The 16,043-nt window shown below is 50.0% G+C and overlaps 1 protein-coding gene across 4 annotated transcripts in view; it reads right to left on the bottom strand.

Annotated features, from left to right (window-relative positions):
* flncb (filamin C, gamma b (actin binding protein 280)) overlaps positions 1–16,043 on the bottom strand; it is an 80,455-nt gene that overhangs the window by 12,631 nt on the left and 51,781 nt on the right. For 2 of the 4 annotated variants that reach the window (XM_030353120.1, XM_030353123.1), the window contains 12 exons: positions 15,031–15,220; positions 14,589–14,612; positions 13,880–14,127; positions 13,444–13,536; positions 12,349–12,448; positions 11,021–11,161; positions 9,687–9,815; positions 9,068–9,241; positions 8,524–8,685; positions 7,780–7,983; positions 7,270–7,422; positions 5,918–6,040 (listed from right to left, as the gene is read on the bottom strand). In XM_030353120.1, the coding sequence (XP_030208980.1) occupies positions 5,918–6,040; positions 7,270–7,422; positions 7,780–7,983; positions 8,524–8,685; positions 9,068–9,241; positions 9,687–9,815; positions 11,021–11,161; positions 12,349–12,448; positions 13,444–13,536; positions 13,880–14,127; positions 14,589–14,612; positions 15,031–15,220 (1,741 nt within the window). The remainder of the gene's footprint in view (positions 1–5,917; positions 6,041–7,269; positions 7,423–7,779; positions 7,984–8,523; positions 8,686–9,067; positions 9,242–9,686; positions 9,816–11,020; positions 11,162–12,348; positions 12,449–13,443; positions 13,537–13,879; positions 14,128–14,588; positions 14,613–15,030; positions 15,221–16,043) is intronic. The other 2 variants (XM_030353122.1, XM_030353124.1) reach the window with 1 other exon arrangement.

Raw genomic sequence — 16,043 nt, 5'->3', positions numbered from 1 at the left:
CTGGTCGTGTTGAGAGCAGTGCGTAATCGTTTTCGTTTTTTTGCCAATGTTGGCGTCTTTTTTATTTATTTATTTTCTAACAAGTAGCTGTCTAAATTCAACTGTAACTTGGTCTAAAAAGGTCGCGTTTGACCGGCTTGGCGCTTCGCCAGCCGCAGTTTTACTGCAAACAAACATTTGGTAGAATGGCCACGACAGGTGGTTCCATGAAGCCCCGTCTCGTACTCACTCCCAAGCATGGCTGTAGGTGCGTGCCGGACGCCTCGGTTACGGTGGAGGATGTTTTATTGGCAATGTGCGAGGTAATTGGTGGTGGAAAGAAAATCAAATCTGCCTCTCGTATGAATAAAGCCATTGTGGTTTTTTTTATCGGAAACCGCTTTGGTGGATAAATTGATCGAGGAAGGGCTTGTCATTAAGGACTTATTTGTTCAAGTTTTACCTCTATCGTCCCCTGCCAAGAGAGTTGTTCTCTCTAATGTACCCCCTTATTTTGAAGATGAGATTTTGGAGAGGATCCTCTCCAGATACGGGAAACAAACGGCACCGATAAGGCCGGTTCTAGTCGGCTTTAAAAAGCAGACTTTATATCATGTGGAGAGCTTCAGATTACAAACGTTTATGATTTTGAGCGAGCAGCATCGGGACCTGGACGTGGCTGTTAAGCTGACGCATGGAGGGAAGGACTATGTTATATACATTTCCTCAAACTCCATGAAATGTTTCGCTTGTGGAGAACACGGACATTTCAGGGGATCATGCCCGGGTACAGAGCAGGGAGGACGGCCTTCTGGGGCCAAGAACACTGCAGGTGCAGCGACGGCGAGTCGGGCTTCTGGGGAGCCGGCGCAGGGTGAACGCATGCCCGGTCCCGCACCAACACCAACGGTACCTGTTGCGATGACACCCGGTCCCGCACTATTACCAACGGGACCTATTGCGGATTTACCGACCCCCGATCCCGCACCTTTGGCACCGGGACCGGTGGTGGACTCCCAGATCCCTGGTCCTTCTGGTGCTGGAGCACAGGGGGCGTTCAACTGGCGGGAGAAACTTTTTTTTCTGACATCTCAGCGCCAACCGACCAGCGAAGCTGATGAGGACCGAGGGATCGCCGCATCGCTGGAGTACGCCACGGAGGAGGACGCCGCGGAGGAGGGCGCAGAGATCGCCGCGTCGCTGGAGGACGCAGAGATCGCCGCGTCGCTGGAGGACGCCGCTGAGGACAACGCAGAGATCGCCGCGTCGCTGGAGGACGCCGCTGAGGAGGAGGCGCACCAAACGGCGGGTTTGCAGCAGCTGAAACCGGCCAGTCAACCAGAACGGAGCAGCGGCAAGCGTAAAGCGAAGAGCCGCGGGGGCCAGGCGGGGGCGAAAACTGGGCGCAGAACGCGCTCTTTGGAGAGGAGTGGGGCGCTTTCTGAGAATGAATCAGAAATTGATTTTAACGAGTACCAGGAAGTGACCATGGAGAATGTGCAGCAGCCTGTAGGGGAGAGTGTGGAGTTTCCAGGGAAATTTGTTCGGAAGGGTAAGCAGAATTTGTATTCTATTACCAGACTAAACAAATTTCTGGATGACACAAAGGGTCAGCGTAAGATAAGCCTTACATCTTTCTTTCCTGACTATAATTTGTTTCTCCTCTCCTCTACTGCGGCCTTAAGGAATGCCACCATGACAGAGCTTACCATACAGAAGCGTTTCCGAATCAAGAAACTGCAGAGTACAGTAAGGGCTGAATTAAGTAGTCTGGCCAAATCCACAGTACCTCCCAATGAGTGTTCATAACTTGTTTTTACGGTTGGGTTTTCTTACCATCTTCATGGCCACTATTATTCTTGGGACCCTTAACATCAATGGCTGTAGAAATGCTAAGAAGAGAGCGGCACTACTGGAATATATTCGTCTTAAACAGTCGTCTGTTGTCTTTTTACAAGAGTGTCACTCCGACCAAGATAACCAGCCTCAGTGGGAAATGGAATGGAAGGGACCAGTTTTTTTTAGTCATTGTTCTAGTGTTAGTGCTGGAGTAGCTACTCTTCTCTCTCCTGGTCTACCTTGGCAAGGTTTGTCTCATGTGAGCATAATAGCAGGACGCCTACATAGGGTTGATGCCTCCTTAGATGGAATGTTTTTTTTCTTTCTTCAATATCTATGCTCCTTGCGTAGGCCAGGAGAGATGTGTTTTTTTTAAAGCACTCTCTGACGCACTAAAAAGCTGCCCCCCAGATAATGTTCTGATTCTAAGTGGGGATTTTAACTCCACACTGGACCACACTTTGGATAGGAACCATGATGAGCCTCATCCCCAATCAGCCAATGAGCTGAGGGCGTTGATAGCTTATCATGGCCTTGTGGACGTGTGGAGAGAGGAATTTCCAGGGTCTAGACAGTACACCTGGTTGAAAACTAATCGAAACATGCTATCAGGGGCAAGGCTAGACCGTATTTATGTCAGAAAACAGGATAGGGGACGGTTTTTTAAGACTAGTATCACCCCGATGGGCCTGTCTGACCATCACTATGTCACTGTTTCAATTGTCACCACACTTCATAGGCCGAAGAGCCCGTACTGGCGTTTTAACAGTAGGCTACTTCAGGATCAGGGGTTTGTGAGTTCTTTCACCTTTTTTTGGGAGACCTGGAGGGTGGAGAAAGCACGATGCAAGTCTCTAACTCAGTGGTGGGACCTTGGGAAAGTCCAGATTCGATTGTTTTGTCAGCAATTCACCGCAAATTCCACCAGAGCGGTAAAGATAAAACTTGAGGCTCTAGAACAAGAGATTTTATTTATAACTGCGAAGGCGAGTGGTAGGGATATGGCAGGGTTTGAGACCTATCTGAACCAAAATAAGTTACAACTCAGGAGCCTTCTGGAGGATAGGGGGGAGGGGGCCCTAGTGAGAGCCCGCTATTTACTTTATGCAGACATGGATGGCCCCACAAAATTCTTCTTTGGACTGGAGAAGCGGACATCAAAAACTGAAAATATGCAGTGTCTCAAGCTCCCTGGTGGAAGAGAGACAACTGACTCAGCTGACATCAGGTCACTTGCTTTGGATTTTTACGAAGATCTGTTTAGAGCTGAAGATTGTGATGTATCTGCGGTGGATGAGCTCCTGCAAGGTCTACCACGATTAGGAGATGAGGAGGCCCTGAGTCTAGAGCACCCCCTCTCCTACAGTGAGCTCACTCAGGCGGTGCAACAGCAGAACTCTGGCCGGTCGCCTGGTTTAGATGGTCTGTCGGGTGAATTCTATAAGGCTTTCTGGTCTCTTTTAGGGCCTGACCTGCATACCGTCCTCCAGGAGTCTGTTGAACAGGGAAATCTCCCTTTGAGTTGTCGCAGGGCAGTCCTGTCTTTGCTCCCCAAAAAAGGGGATTTGGGATACTTAAAAAATTGGCGCCCTGTCTCCCTCCTATGTGTGGACACAAAAATCTTCTCAAGAGCACTCACCAACAGGTTAAAGGCTGTAGTGGGCTCAGTGGTCCATCGAGATCAAACATATTGTATCCCAAATCGATCGATTTTTGATAACCTGTTTCTGGTTCGTGACATCATAACCACAGCAGCTTATCATAAATTGAACCTGGGCCTTCTCTCCTTAGACCAGGAGAAGGCTTTTGATCGGGTTGATCATGGTTTTCTGTTTAGAACTTTGGAGGCTTTTGGTTTTGGTCCAGTTTTCATAGGCCTCATCAAGTTGCTATACAAAGACATTTATAGCATCCTTAAGATAAATGGCTCACTCACCAGACCTTTCTCTGTGTCTAGAGGAATACGGCAGGGGTGTGGCCTCTCTGGGCTTCTTTATGCAATTTCTATTGAACCTCTCCTTGTGATGCTGAGGGCACGCCTGGGCACCATCGCTGCACCAGGGATTCCACAGGCCCCTACCGTGTCACTTACAGCCTATGCGGATGACGTAACAGTGATTTTGCAGTCGCAGGAGGATGTGCAGGTTCTTTCCCAGGCTTTACAAACCTACCAAAGAGCCGCGTCCGCTAAGGTTAACTGGGAGAAATGTTCTTCCCTATTAATCGGAGATTGGCAGGACTCAACACCACCGGTTTTGCCACAACGTTGTGCCTGGAATTTGGAGGGGTTTAAATTTTTGGGGGTATATCTGGGAACGGTTGGATATATGAGTAAGAACTGGGAGGGGATGGAGGAGAAGATAACTGGTCGGTTGCAACGCTGGAGGTGGATTTTACCGCAGCTCTCATATAGAGGACGGGTGCTGGTGGTCAATAACCTGGCGGCATCAATGTTGTGGCACAAAGCGTTTGTACTTGACCCCCCTGTCTCACTCCTCTGTAGTCTCCAAAAGGCTTTTGTAAATTTCTTTTGGGATGGCTATCATTGGCTGGCCCCGGGGGTTTTGTGTCTGCCAGTGGCTGAAGGAGGGCAGGGACTGATTCACCTGGCAAGTAAGGTTGCCTCCATGAGACTGCAGACAGCTCAATGTCTCCTCTATGCGCAGGACAGTGTGCTTTGGGTTTCCTTTGCGAGGTCAGTGCTGCATGGTATTGGGGCTTTTTCACTGGACAGACATTTCTTTCTCATGGCAAATATTCAATGGATACAAGGGTTTCATCTACCTTTTTTCTTTAAATCTGTTTTGGAAGCATGGAATATATTAACTGTGTCTAGAACTCCGGATCAAAACTATGGTACAGAGGAGCCCCTTTTTTTTAATCCTCTCATGCCCACTCAGGAGAGAGTCGGGGATAGCCTTATCTCGGCATTTATGGGAGCAGGTATAACCAAGCTAGGAGACCTGTTGGACCATGAGAACGGGAGGTGGAAGTTGGCACTGGAGGTTAGTGCCCAGACTGGACTGAGGTCTCTGCGCCTGGTGGCTGACCTGTTGGGTAGGCTCAGAGTCTCCCTCCCGAACAGTCTCAGTGCTGCAGCAAACAGTGTTGTAGCTGGAACCCCAGAACAATTGGCTTTCCCTGATCTTCGGATATCTCCCAGGTATGCATCGAGAGGAGGGGGACACCTGTTGTCTTTTAATGCTCTTACTGATTTAAGTCTAGCCTCAGTTGACCGAAAGTCACTTTATAACATTTGCAGCAAATCCTTGTTTTTCAATCAGCTGGTCAGTCGTCCAGACACCAAGTGGCGGGAACATGGACAGTTTCCACCAGACTTTTCTCCCACATGGAGGTTGCTGTACAAGCCTCCCATCTCTAAAAGAGTGGGCGATTTGCAGTGGCGGGTCCTTCACTTGGCCATCCCCACTAATCGCTTTGTTTCTAGGTTCAACCATGACGTCATGCCAACCTGCCCTTTCTGCCCGGCCCCGGACACGGTTTTTCATTTTTTCACTGAATGCTCCAGACTGTTACCTTTGTTTTCTCTTCTACAGACATTGTTGGGGAAACTTGGCTTTCTCTTTAACCACAATCTGTTTGTTTCCTCAGTGAGGTACACTAAAGGGAGAAAAGGGGAATGCACATTGGCAAATTTCCTATTTGGACAGGCAAAGCTGGCCATCTATAAAACCCACAAGACTGAGATGGAGGAGGGCAATGGGAAGGACTTGGTGGGGGTGTTTAAAACGATGGTCAGGACCAGGGTGGCAGCTGATTTTGCATACCTTAGAATAACTGATGAGCTTTTGTTTTTCAATCAGCGTTGGTGCATTGGTGGAGCTATATGTTCAGTGGACTCCACTGATGGAATCTCTTTCCGGTTTTAGATATAAAAATATTTTTTATTTTTTTATTTTTGTTGTTTTGATTTAACAGAAAGGAAAGATGAGGTTTTTCTTTTTATGATGTATCACATGTCTGAGTGATGAAATAAAAGTATTTTAAAAGTCAAAAGTCTCTCTCTCTCCCCCTCTCCCTCCCTCCCCTCTCCCTCCCCCCTCTCCCTCCCTCCTCTCCCCTCTCTCTCTCGCTCTACCTGGTATCTTCAGGTTGAGGTCACAGGTGCTGCCCACGGTGGCGATGGAGGAGGCCTGCCTCTTCCTGGTGATGCTCTCCTTCATGCGTCCCTCGCCGAACACCTTCACCGTGAACGGGCTGCCTGGGGTCACCGGCCGCAACGGAGACAGGGCACAGCGTCAGACACAGGTAAACTGGGGGGTGGAGTCGTCACCATGGCGACAGATTGAACGAGGCCTGATACGTCCCCCTGGGTGGGGTTGGTGCTGGTTTATGTTAGTTGGTGGTGGGTGGTGTTGGTGCTGGTTTGTGTTGGGTGGTGTTGGGTGGTGGTGGTGGTGTTGGTGTTGGGTTGCTGGTTTCTGTTGGGTGGTGCTGGTTTATGGTTGGTGGGGCTGGTTTGTGTTGGGTGGTGCTGGGTGGTGGTGGGTTGCTGGTGTGTGTTGGGTGGTGTTGGGTGGTGATGGTGGTGTTGGTTTGTGTTGGGTGGTGTTGGATGGTGGTGGTGGTGTTGGGTGGTGCTGGGTGGTGGTGGGTGGTGTTGGTGCTGGGTGGTGGTGGGTTGCTGGTGTGTGTTGGGTGGTGTTGGGTGGGGTTGGTGCTGGGTGGTGTTGGGTTGCTGGTTTTTGTTGGGTGGTGTTGGGTGGTGCTGGTTCATGTTGGGTGGTGTTGGGTGGTGCTGGTGCTGGGTGGTGTTGGGTTGCTGGTTTGTGTTGGGTGGTGTTGGGTTGCTGGTTTGTGTTGGGTGGTGTTGGGTGGTGTTGGTGGGGTGGTGTTGGGTTGCTGGTTTGTGTTGGGTGGTGTTGGGTGGTGTTGGTGCTGGGTGGTGTTGGGTTGCTGGTTTGTGCTGGGTGGTGTTGGGTGGTGTTGGTGCTGGGTGGTGTTGGGTTGCTGGTTTGTGTTGGGTGGTGTTGGGTGGTGTTGGTGCTGGGTGGTGTTGGGTTGCTGGTTTGTGCTGGGTGGTGTTGGGTTGCTGGTTTGTATTGGGTGGTGCTGGGTGGTGTTGGGTTGCTGGTTGGTGTTGGGTGGTGTTGGGTTGCTGGTGTGTGTTGGGTGGTGTTGGATGGTGGTGGTGGTGTTGGTGCTGGGTTGCTGGTTTGTGTTGCGTGGTGTTGGGTGGTGTTGGTGCTGGGTGGTGTTGGGTTGCTGGTTTGTGTTGGGTGGTGTTGGGTGGTGCTGGGTGGTGTTGGGTTGCTGGTTTGTGTTGCGTGGTGTTGGGTGGTGCTGGTTCATGTTGGGTGGTGGTGGTGTTGGTGCTGGGTTGCTGGTTTGTGTTGGGTGGTGTTGGGTTGCTGGTGTGTGTTGGGTGGTGTTGGTTGCTGGTTTGTATTGGGTGGTGTTGGGTGGTGTTGGGTGGTGCTAGCCCTCTACCTGGGACGTGCTGGTCGGCGAACTTGATGTTGATGATGTAGTTCCCGGGCTCCGTGGGGCAGTAGGTCACCTTGCAGGTCCCGTCCTCCACGTCGTCACAGTTGATGTCCACCTTACTGGGGCCCTCGATCGACAGCCCCAGGCCCCCGTAACCTTAGCAACGGGAGGAGGAACCCGTTAAAGAAAAGGTGTGCTGGTGAAGTACAGTGCAATAATAATACACCGATGGTATCATTATTGTCATTACAGTTGTCAGAAGTTGTAAGATCAAATATCCATTAAATAATTACTATATATATCATAATATTTTGTAAAAATTGTTTGTTCATTCGTATAATTTTAATAAGAATCAGCATCATAAATGTCATTGATTATCGTTAGTATTTACATCATCGTTAACATTATAACTTTGTTATTCTAACCAGTATCACTATCATTACCACTATCACGTTAACACTAACATGATTCTCTATCAACGTTAATGCTAACATGATTCTGGGTGCGTCGTACCTGCGTTCCTGGTGTCCACGATGAACTCGGCCACCTCGAAGGTGTGTCCCTCCACCAGCCCCTGCCCGTGCACCTTGACCTTGCTGGCGTCTCCGATCTCCGACTGGCCCACCATGATCTTGAAGGGGCTGTTGGTCACATGCTTGCCGCTCTTCTTCACGCTGACCACGTGCTCGCCCACCTCCTTGGGCGTGAAGGAGATGCCTGGCGGGGACCAAACACACACACACGGAAAATGTGTTAGTGGGGACATTTCGATTTTTTTTCTTCTTAAAGCTTTAAAACAGCTACGACTATGATGAACTGTAACTTTTTACAGTTTTCACATGCGAACATGACGGTACATGCATGTTCGCATGTTGATTTACCTCTAGTAATTTGTTTTTTTTCTATTTTTACAAACAAATGAGTGTGCTTTAAAGAACTACACAAACGTAGCTTTACTTACAGATATTATCACACATAGGTATAAGTAGGTATAATCATTATTACACAATAATGACAAAATGAAAAATAAATAATGTATATATAGGTATTTACAAATATTTATTTTTTATTATATGACGTATAATTATTTTGATCATTCTCTTATTTTGAACGAACCGATCAAAATAATCATTTGTGACATAATCTATAAATATGTATTAGCAAATATATATTGATTATCATATCACGTATTATTATTTAGATCCTCCTCTTATTTTGAAGGAGCCACTCGGGGTCCAGGCCAGAGCAGCCGCTCACCGATGTGGCGGTTGGGCAGCCTCTTCAGCAGGCAGGGCTCCTCGTGTCCCGACGGCGCCCGGATGGTCGCCATCAGGCTGCTCAGGTCCGTCTCTGTGATCTTCAGCGACACGTCCGTCGCCGTGCCGACGTTGAGCTGTGACATGCGCATGGTCTCGTCGCCTTCACACCGGGAGAGGGTCAACAGTAAGGGAGATCTGTTAGTTACATCTCTAAGTTCTGCTGTTAGTTACATATTTTAGTTACATTTCTGAGTTACATATTTTAGCTACATTTCTGAGTTACATATTTTAGGTACATCTGCAGCTAGTTACATCATTAGTTACATCAGTTAGATACATACTTTATCTTAGTGACATATCTTACTAACATCTCTAGTTAGTTACATCTTGTGGACATATCTTTGAAATCCCCTGTTCAGAATAAACACGTGTACACACACACACTCTCACACACACACTCACCCAACACACATACACAAACCCAGCCCCCCTCTACACCCCCCCCCCCACCCAAACCCCCCCCCCCCCCCCCAGACCCCCACCGGTGATCCTGGCGGTGAAGGGGCTGCCGGGGATGTGTTTGTCGTCGAACTTGACGATGATGTTGTAGTCGCCGGGGGCGGAGGGCAGATAGGACACGGTGCACGTCCCGTCCTTGTTGTCCTTACAGCTGATCTCCGCCTTGGACGGGCCCTCTACGGCCAGAGACAGCCCGCCTGGGGGGAGGGGACGGGGACGGGGGGGTTAGTCTGTCGTGGGTTCATGTCGTTGGTGAATGACGCGGTGTTGTTCAACTTCATCACGACCCCAGACCATAAATGTGTGCTCACAGCAGCAGGATAAGAAAGAAAACGCAGATAAAGAAATATGATAATTATCTGCTAAAAAACTACAAAAGGCCACAGGACAGGAGGAGAGGAGGAGAGGAGAGGAGGAGAGGAGGAGAGGAGAGGAGAGGAGGAGAGGAGAGGAGAGGAGGAGAGGAGGAGAGGAGAGGAGAGGAGAGGAGGAGAGGAAATGAGGAGAGAACAGGAGGAGAGGAAAGGAGGAGAGGAACCGGTTATGCATAATCGCTGTTTCTCTCTAAAATCCTATTGCTCTGGAGATGAGGAGGCGGGGCCAGAGGCCAGGGGGCGGGGCCGGGGGGCGGGGCCAGGGTACCTTCGCCGGCGTCCTTGGTGACGATGGTGAAGGTGGCGGGCCGGTTGACGGTCCCGTGGCTCAGGCCCGGTCCGAACGCCGTCACGTGTCCGCTGTTGATGGCGTCCACGTAGAACTGGAGCGGACTCCCTGAGAAGGAGAGGACATTAGAACCTGATGTTTCTCTCTTTTGTTCTGCTAAGTTTGAGAAAATATCCCCTAAATGAATTCCAGTATGGTGTTCCAAACATTTGTAGTCCTAATATTTGTGGTTTTGTGGTATACATCAATCTGTCAGCATGTGTGTGTGTGTGTGTGTGTGTGTGTGTGTGTGTGTGTGTGTGTGTGTGTGTGTGTGTGTGTGTGTGTGTGTGTGTGTGTGTGTGTGTGTGTGTGTGTGCGTGCGTGCGTGCGTGCGTGCGTGCGTGCGTGCGTGAGTGAGTGACAAAGAGAGAGACAGAGAGAGAGACAGAGAGAGTAAGTGTGTGTGAGTGAGTGAGTGAGTGAGTGAGTGAGTCTGTGTGTGTGTGTGTGTGTGAATCTCTATGCCAACTTATGTGTATGCTAGCTAGTGTATGTGTAGGCTAGTGTGTGTGAGTGCTAGTGTGTGTGTGTGTGTGTGTGTGTGCGTGTGTATGTATATGTATGCAAGCGCAATGTGTGAAAACATGGTTGCGTGAACAGATGGATGATTGTGTGTGCTTGTGTGAGTAATAATCCATGGCTGAGTAAACAGACATGGACGTGTGAATACATGCATGCGTGTGCAAGTGTGTGTACGTGTATGCATGTGTGTGTCAATTGTGTATGTGTTTGTCTCAGTGTGTATAAAACCTGACTGTGTGGACAGATGGATGTGTGTGTGCGCCTGTGTGCGTGCCTGTGCGTGTGCATTTGTCTGTGTTCTGTTTGCGTGTTCCTGAGTGTGTGTGTGTATGTATGTATTTCTGTGTGTTGTTTGCAGGTTCCTGTGTGTGTGTGTGTGTGTGTGTGTGTTTGTCTCAGTGTTTGAAACTCGACTAAGTTAACAGATGGATGTGTGTATGTGTGTGTGTGTGTGTGTATGTGTGAGTGAGTAAGTGAGTGAGTGACAGAGAGAGAGAGAGAAATTGTGTGTTTGTGTGTGCGCCTCTCTTCGTGCTATTTGCATGTGTGTGTGTGTGTCTCTCCGTGCTGTTTGCGTGTGTGTGTGTGACTCTGTGCTGTTTGCGCGTGTGTGTGTGTGTCTGCGTGCTGTTTGCGCGTGTGTGTGTGTGTGTCTGCGTGCTGTTTGCGCGTGTGTGTGTGTCTGCGTGCTGTTTGCGTGTTTCTGCGTGTGCGTTTGTGTTGTGTGTTGCCGTCGAGCGCCCCCCCACCTGGGATGTGGTTGCCGTCGTACTTGATGTCCATCTCGTGCAGCCCCTTCTCCGTGGGGGCGTACTTCACCGTCACCGTGCCGTCCTTGTTGTCCGTGATGTGGGGCTGGGCGGTCCGGCCTGACGGCATCCGCACCTCCCCTGGGGGGGTCCCGGAACAGAACCACGTTAGGACACTACCACCCGCACCTCCCCTGGGGGGGTCCCGGTGGTCAGACCCCAGTTAGGACACTACCATCTTGACCTCCCCTGGGGGGTCCCGGGCAGACCCCAGTTAGGACACTACCATCTTGACCACCCCTGGGGGGTCCCGGGTCAGTCCCCAGTTAGGACACTACCATCTTGACCTCCCCTGGGGGGTCCCGGTCAGACCCCAGTTAGGACACTACCATCTTGACCTCCCCTGGGGGGTCCCGGTCAGACCCCAGTTCGGACACTACCATCTTGACCTCCCCTGGGGGGTCCCGGTCAGACCCCAGTTCGGACACTACCATCTTGACCTCCCCTGGGGGGTCCCGGTCAGACCCCAGTTTGGACACTACCATGCCGACTAGGGCTGAAAGATTTGGGGAAATAATTGAATTACGATTATTTCGACCAATATTGCGATTACGATTTAGCATGTGGTTTTTATTTTTAAATGTCCTTACGTTCTGTATTATTCACTAAACACAAGCACAGAACAACGGCAATTTTGCGGTGCCGTTTTAACACGGTCGTATATATACTCTGGATCATTTCGGTCAGTGTTCCCGGTGTACGTTCTACTTGACCCACCGGCGGTCCGAGTGCAAATACCAACGAGTCCAAGACAAGTCTGAGTCAAATCTGTGGTCCTTTGGTGCATGCCTCCCCCTCTCCTCCCTACCGTCCCGTATTACTCACTCTACAATAAAAAGGAGTGAAAACAAACTAATATTGCGATATCAGTTTGAATACGATTAATCTTTAAGCCCTAATCCGGACCTGGTGAGACCCTCCCTGATGTGTGTGTGTGTGTGTGTGTGTGTGTGTGTGTGTGTGTGTGTGTGTGTGTGTGTGTGTGTGTGTGTGTGTGTGTGTGTGTGTGTGTGTGTGTGTGTGTGTGTGTGTGTGGGTGTTCTCACTGATGATCTCTCCGAGCTGTGTGTGTGTGTGTGTGTGTGTGTGTGTGTGTGTGTGTGTGTGTGTGTGTGTGTGTGTTCTCACTGATGATCTCTCCCAGCTGTGTGTGTGTGTGTGTGTGTGTGTGTGTGTGTGTGTGTGTGTGTGTGTGTGTGTGTGTGTGTGTGTGTGTGTGTGTGTGTGTGTGTGTGTGTGTGTGTGTGTGTGTGTGTGTGTGTCCTCACCGGTGATCTCTCCCTGCTGCACGGTGAAGGGGATGACCAGGTTGAACGGCCGCAGGATGGGCTCCATGCCGTCGCCCGCGGTTACCGGCTCCTCAGTGGCCTGGACCGGAGGAGGAGGAGGAAGGGGAGGAGCTAGTGTTAGAACGGGGCGGTGGTACCGCCAGGGGGGCAGAGAGAGAGAGAGAGAGAGAGAGAGAGAGGGAGAGGAGAGGAGAGAGAGAGAGAGAGAGAGAGAGAGAGAGAGAGAGAGAGAGGGAGAGGGAGAGAGAGAGAGAGAGAGCGAGAGAGAGAGAGAGAGAGAGAGAGAGAGAGCGAGAGAGGGAGAGAGAGAGAGAGAGAGAGAGAGAGAGAGAGAGAGAGAGAGAGAGAGAGAGACAGAGAGAGAGAGAGAGAGAGAGAGAGAGAGAGAGAGAGAGAGAGAGAGAGAGAGAGGAGAGAGAGAGAGAGAGAGAGAGGGAGAGAGAGACAGAGAGAGAGAGAGAGAGAGAGAGAGAGAAAGAGAGGCGGAGAGAGAAGCCTCATGCAGCCTTTCTTAAGGGGGCTGAAGAGAGAGAGTGAAAGTGAAAAGTGAAAAGTGAAAAGAGGAAAGAGGAAAGACGACATGGAGGCAATATGAGCCAATGAGCCTTATACACCTAGGCGACCATCTTTGTCCTAAATGCTCGCTAGACCCCCGAGGGAACCCAGATGGTCGCTAGGTGAACACGGCCCATTGAGGGCTGAGGATATGATTGGATAGGACAGGGATGACAGTGCCGGGCAAGGGCGGGACAAGGCTCTGGCAGGGACATGATTGGACAGAATCATAGTAGGGAACAGAGTCTTGGTGTCAGACCGTGCTGCAGCCAACAAGAGAGCGAGAGCGAAGCAGAGAGGTAGAAAACAATGCGTAACGGACATGCCGGATCGAAAGGCATTCCTTCATCGGAATTCCCGGTTCGGAAAAGCCGTGAAGCTTCGAGCAGACGAAAGGAACGAGCGCTTGGATAAAGGCTGCAAGGGGCTTAAGATGAGGCAGAGCGAAAGATAAAATAGCAGAGGAGTGTTTCTTAAAGAGGGCGTGTCTAGGAAGACGTAAGGGGGCGGGGTTTATACCCAGTGGGGGGCGGAGCCTACGTAGGGCGCGTAGGGCTGCTGTATCTGCAGCATGTCACACGGCTCCTCTATTATAGGGGCGGTGTCACTGGCCTATCAGGAGGAAGGCACACGGTAAGACACGCCCACAAACCAACGACCGGCACACTGTTTCAAACCCACACAGTAAGAGTAGAAAAACACCACGGCAAAGACATGCTGCTCCCGGTAACTCCTGCTAACTCCCGCTAACTCCCACTAACCCCCGCTATCTCCCGCTAACTCCCGCTAACTCCCACTAACCCCCGCTATCTCCCGCTAACTCCCGCTAACTCCCACTAACCCCCGCTATCTCCCGCTAACTCCCGCTAACTCCCACTAACCCCCGCTATCTCCCGCTAACTCCCGCTAACTCCCGCCGTCCCCCGGTGGAACAGAAACCCCGGGCTGGGCTCACCACCACGTGGAAGGGGCTGTTGGGGATGTGCTCCCCTCCGAAGCGGATGGTGATGACGTATTTGCCGGGCTCGGGCGCGGTGTAGTAGATGTCGAAGGTCCCGTCGGCGTTCTCCACCACGTCCACGTCCAGCTCGGCGCCGTCCGGCGTGGACACCTTGCACGTCACCTTGCCCTTCCCGGCCGCCTTGGCGTCCACCGTGATCACCGTCTCCTCGCCGATCTGAATGGTGGGGCCCAGACCCGAGCCTAGAGCAGTGGAGGGGGGGGGGGGCAAGACACGGACGCACACATACGAGAGGACAGACACACACACACACACACACACACACACAGACACACACATACAGACACATGTACAAAGTCACACAGATGCATGCACGAACGCATACACACACACACACACGCGCACACATACACAAACACGTACGCACGCACACACACACACACACGCACACATACACAAACACGTACGCACGCACACAGACACACGGACACACACACAAACATAGACACACACACACACACACACACACGGACACACAGAGAGACACATACAGACAGGCAACCCCACACTCACACACACATACAGACACACACACACAGACGAGATTGAAGAGGAGAGGGGAGACGGATGACTTGGAGCTCAGCCGAGAGGGCTCTGCGTCTGTGTTCAGATCTCACACCATCACACCGGACAAACCACGTACCCAATCCATGTCCTCCAATAGAAACTGCAGGAAAAGGAAACAGAGCCAATCGGTGAGGATGGAGTCCATGCTGTTGTGAAGCTGCATCTCTCTAGCTAGCTACACTCTCTCTCATAGTCCCCACCGCATGATCTACCACTCCTGCTTTCATGCACTCATTACAAATCCTGCATTTATTACAAATAATTTCAGAAAATCATATATCAAGCATAAAAGTATTACATGAGTACATAAATAATTTATGAATTGGTAATGAATTAGTATTAATTAATTTGTTACTTATATGAATATAATATTATTATAATAAAAATATAATGATAAAAAAAATACATATACTTATATGGCTTTTGTTAACACTCAAAGCCACCTAACATAACGGGCAATAAAAACACAGTGATGAAGTGAAACACCAGAATCCCCAAGATGGCGACGTTGGTCTGACCTGTGACCAGGCACTTGCTGGCGTCGCCGGTGGGCAGGGCGTGGATGCGGTACGGCGAGTAGGGGATCTCGTCGCCGCCGTACTTGATGGTGATGGTGTAGCGGCCCGCCATGTCGGGGACGTAGGACACCGTGTAGGTCCCGTCCCCGTTGTCCCGTATGTTGGCCTTCTTGGGCTTCCCTTCTGGGTCCTGGGGGGGAGGGCCACCACAGAGTTCCCCATTGGTGTGGTATATTTATTTGTATGTATATGAATCAATATACATGTGCATCTCAATGAATAAGAATATTGTGGAAACGTTAATAGTAAAAAATTCTCAAATTCTCATAAATAACTCTTATCTATTATATATTAGATTGATTCTTCCCCATGATTGTCAGATCGTTGTCATAGAGACCTTTAAAAGGCTCAGGAAACTTTTGCAGGTGTTTTGAGATAATTAGCTGTTTCAAGTGTGACACCTTGAGTCTACAATATTTAACTTTTTATTAGCTGCAAGCCATAATCCTCGAGATTAATATAAACAAAGGTCTGAAACATTTCACTTTGGGTGTAATAAATCTATATAATATATGAGTTTAACTTCTTCAATTGAATTGTTTTAATGAATTAACTTTTCAACAATATTCTAAGGTATTGAGCTGCATCTGTACATATATTATGTATAAATGTGTGTGTTGGCGTGAGAGTAAGGGAGAGGTTTATGGAAGGACTATTACGTTCCACCGTTACATGTTGGCTCATGGAGATTTAATGCCTGGCGAACCATGAAGGTTAGCCTCCTTCGACATAAATAAAGAGTCGGTTGGGTTGCAGCAATGGCAGTTGGAATGTGGAGGAGGGGGGGGAACATGAGAGTGATGGGAGGTTTGAGACAGCCCCCCCCCCCCCCCCCCCAACGAATGGAGGATTAGGAACCAGCAGCGATAGATTAATTATGTAACATGGAATGTGAGACAGATAGAGAGAGAGAGAGAGAGAGAGAGAGAGAGTGAGAGTGAGAGTGAGAGTGA

Source organism: Gadus morhua, chromosome 4 (assembly GCF_902167405.1).
Source record: "Gadus morhua chromosome 4, gadMor3.0, whole genome shotgun sequence".
Lineage (NCBI taxonomy): Eukaryota > Metazoa > Chordata > Actinopteri > Gadiformes > Gadidae > Gadus > Gadus morhua.
Note: the sequence above shows the minus strand (reverse complement) of the source record. Positions and strands in the feature narration are given on the sequence as shown.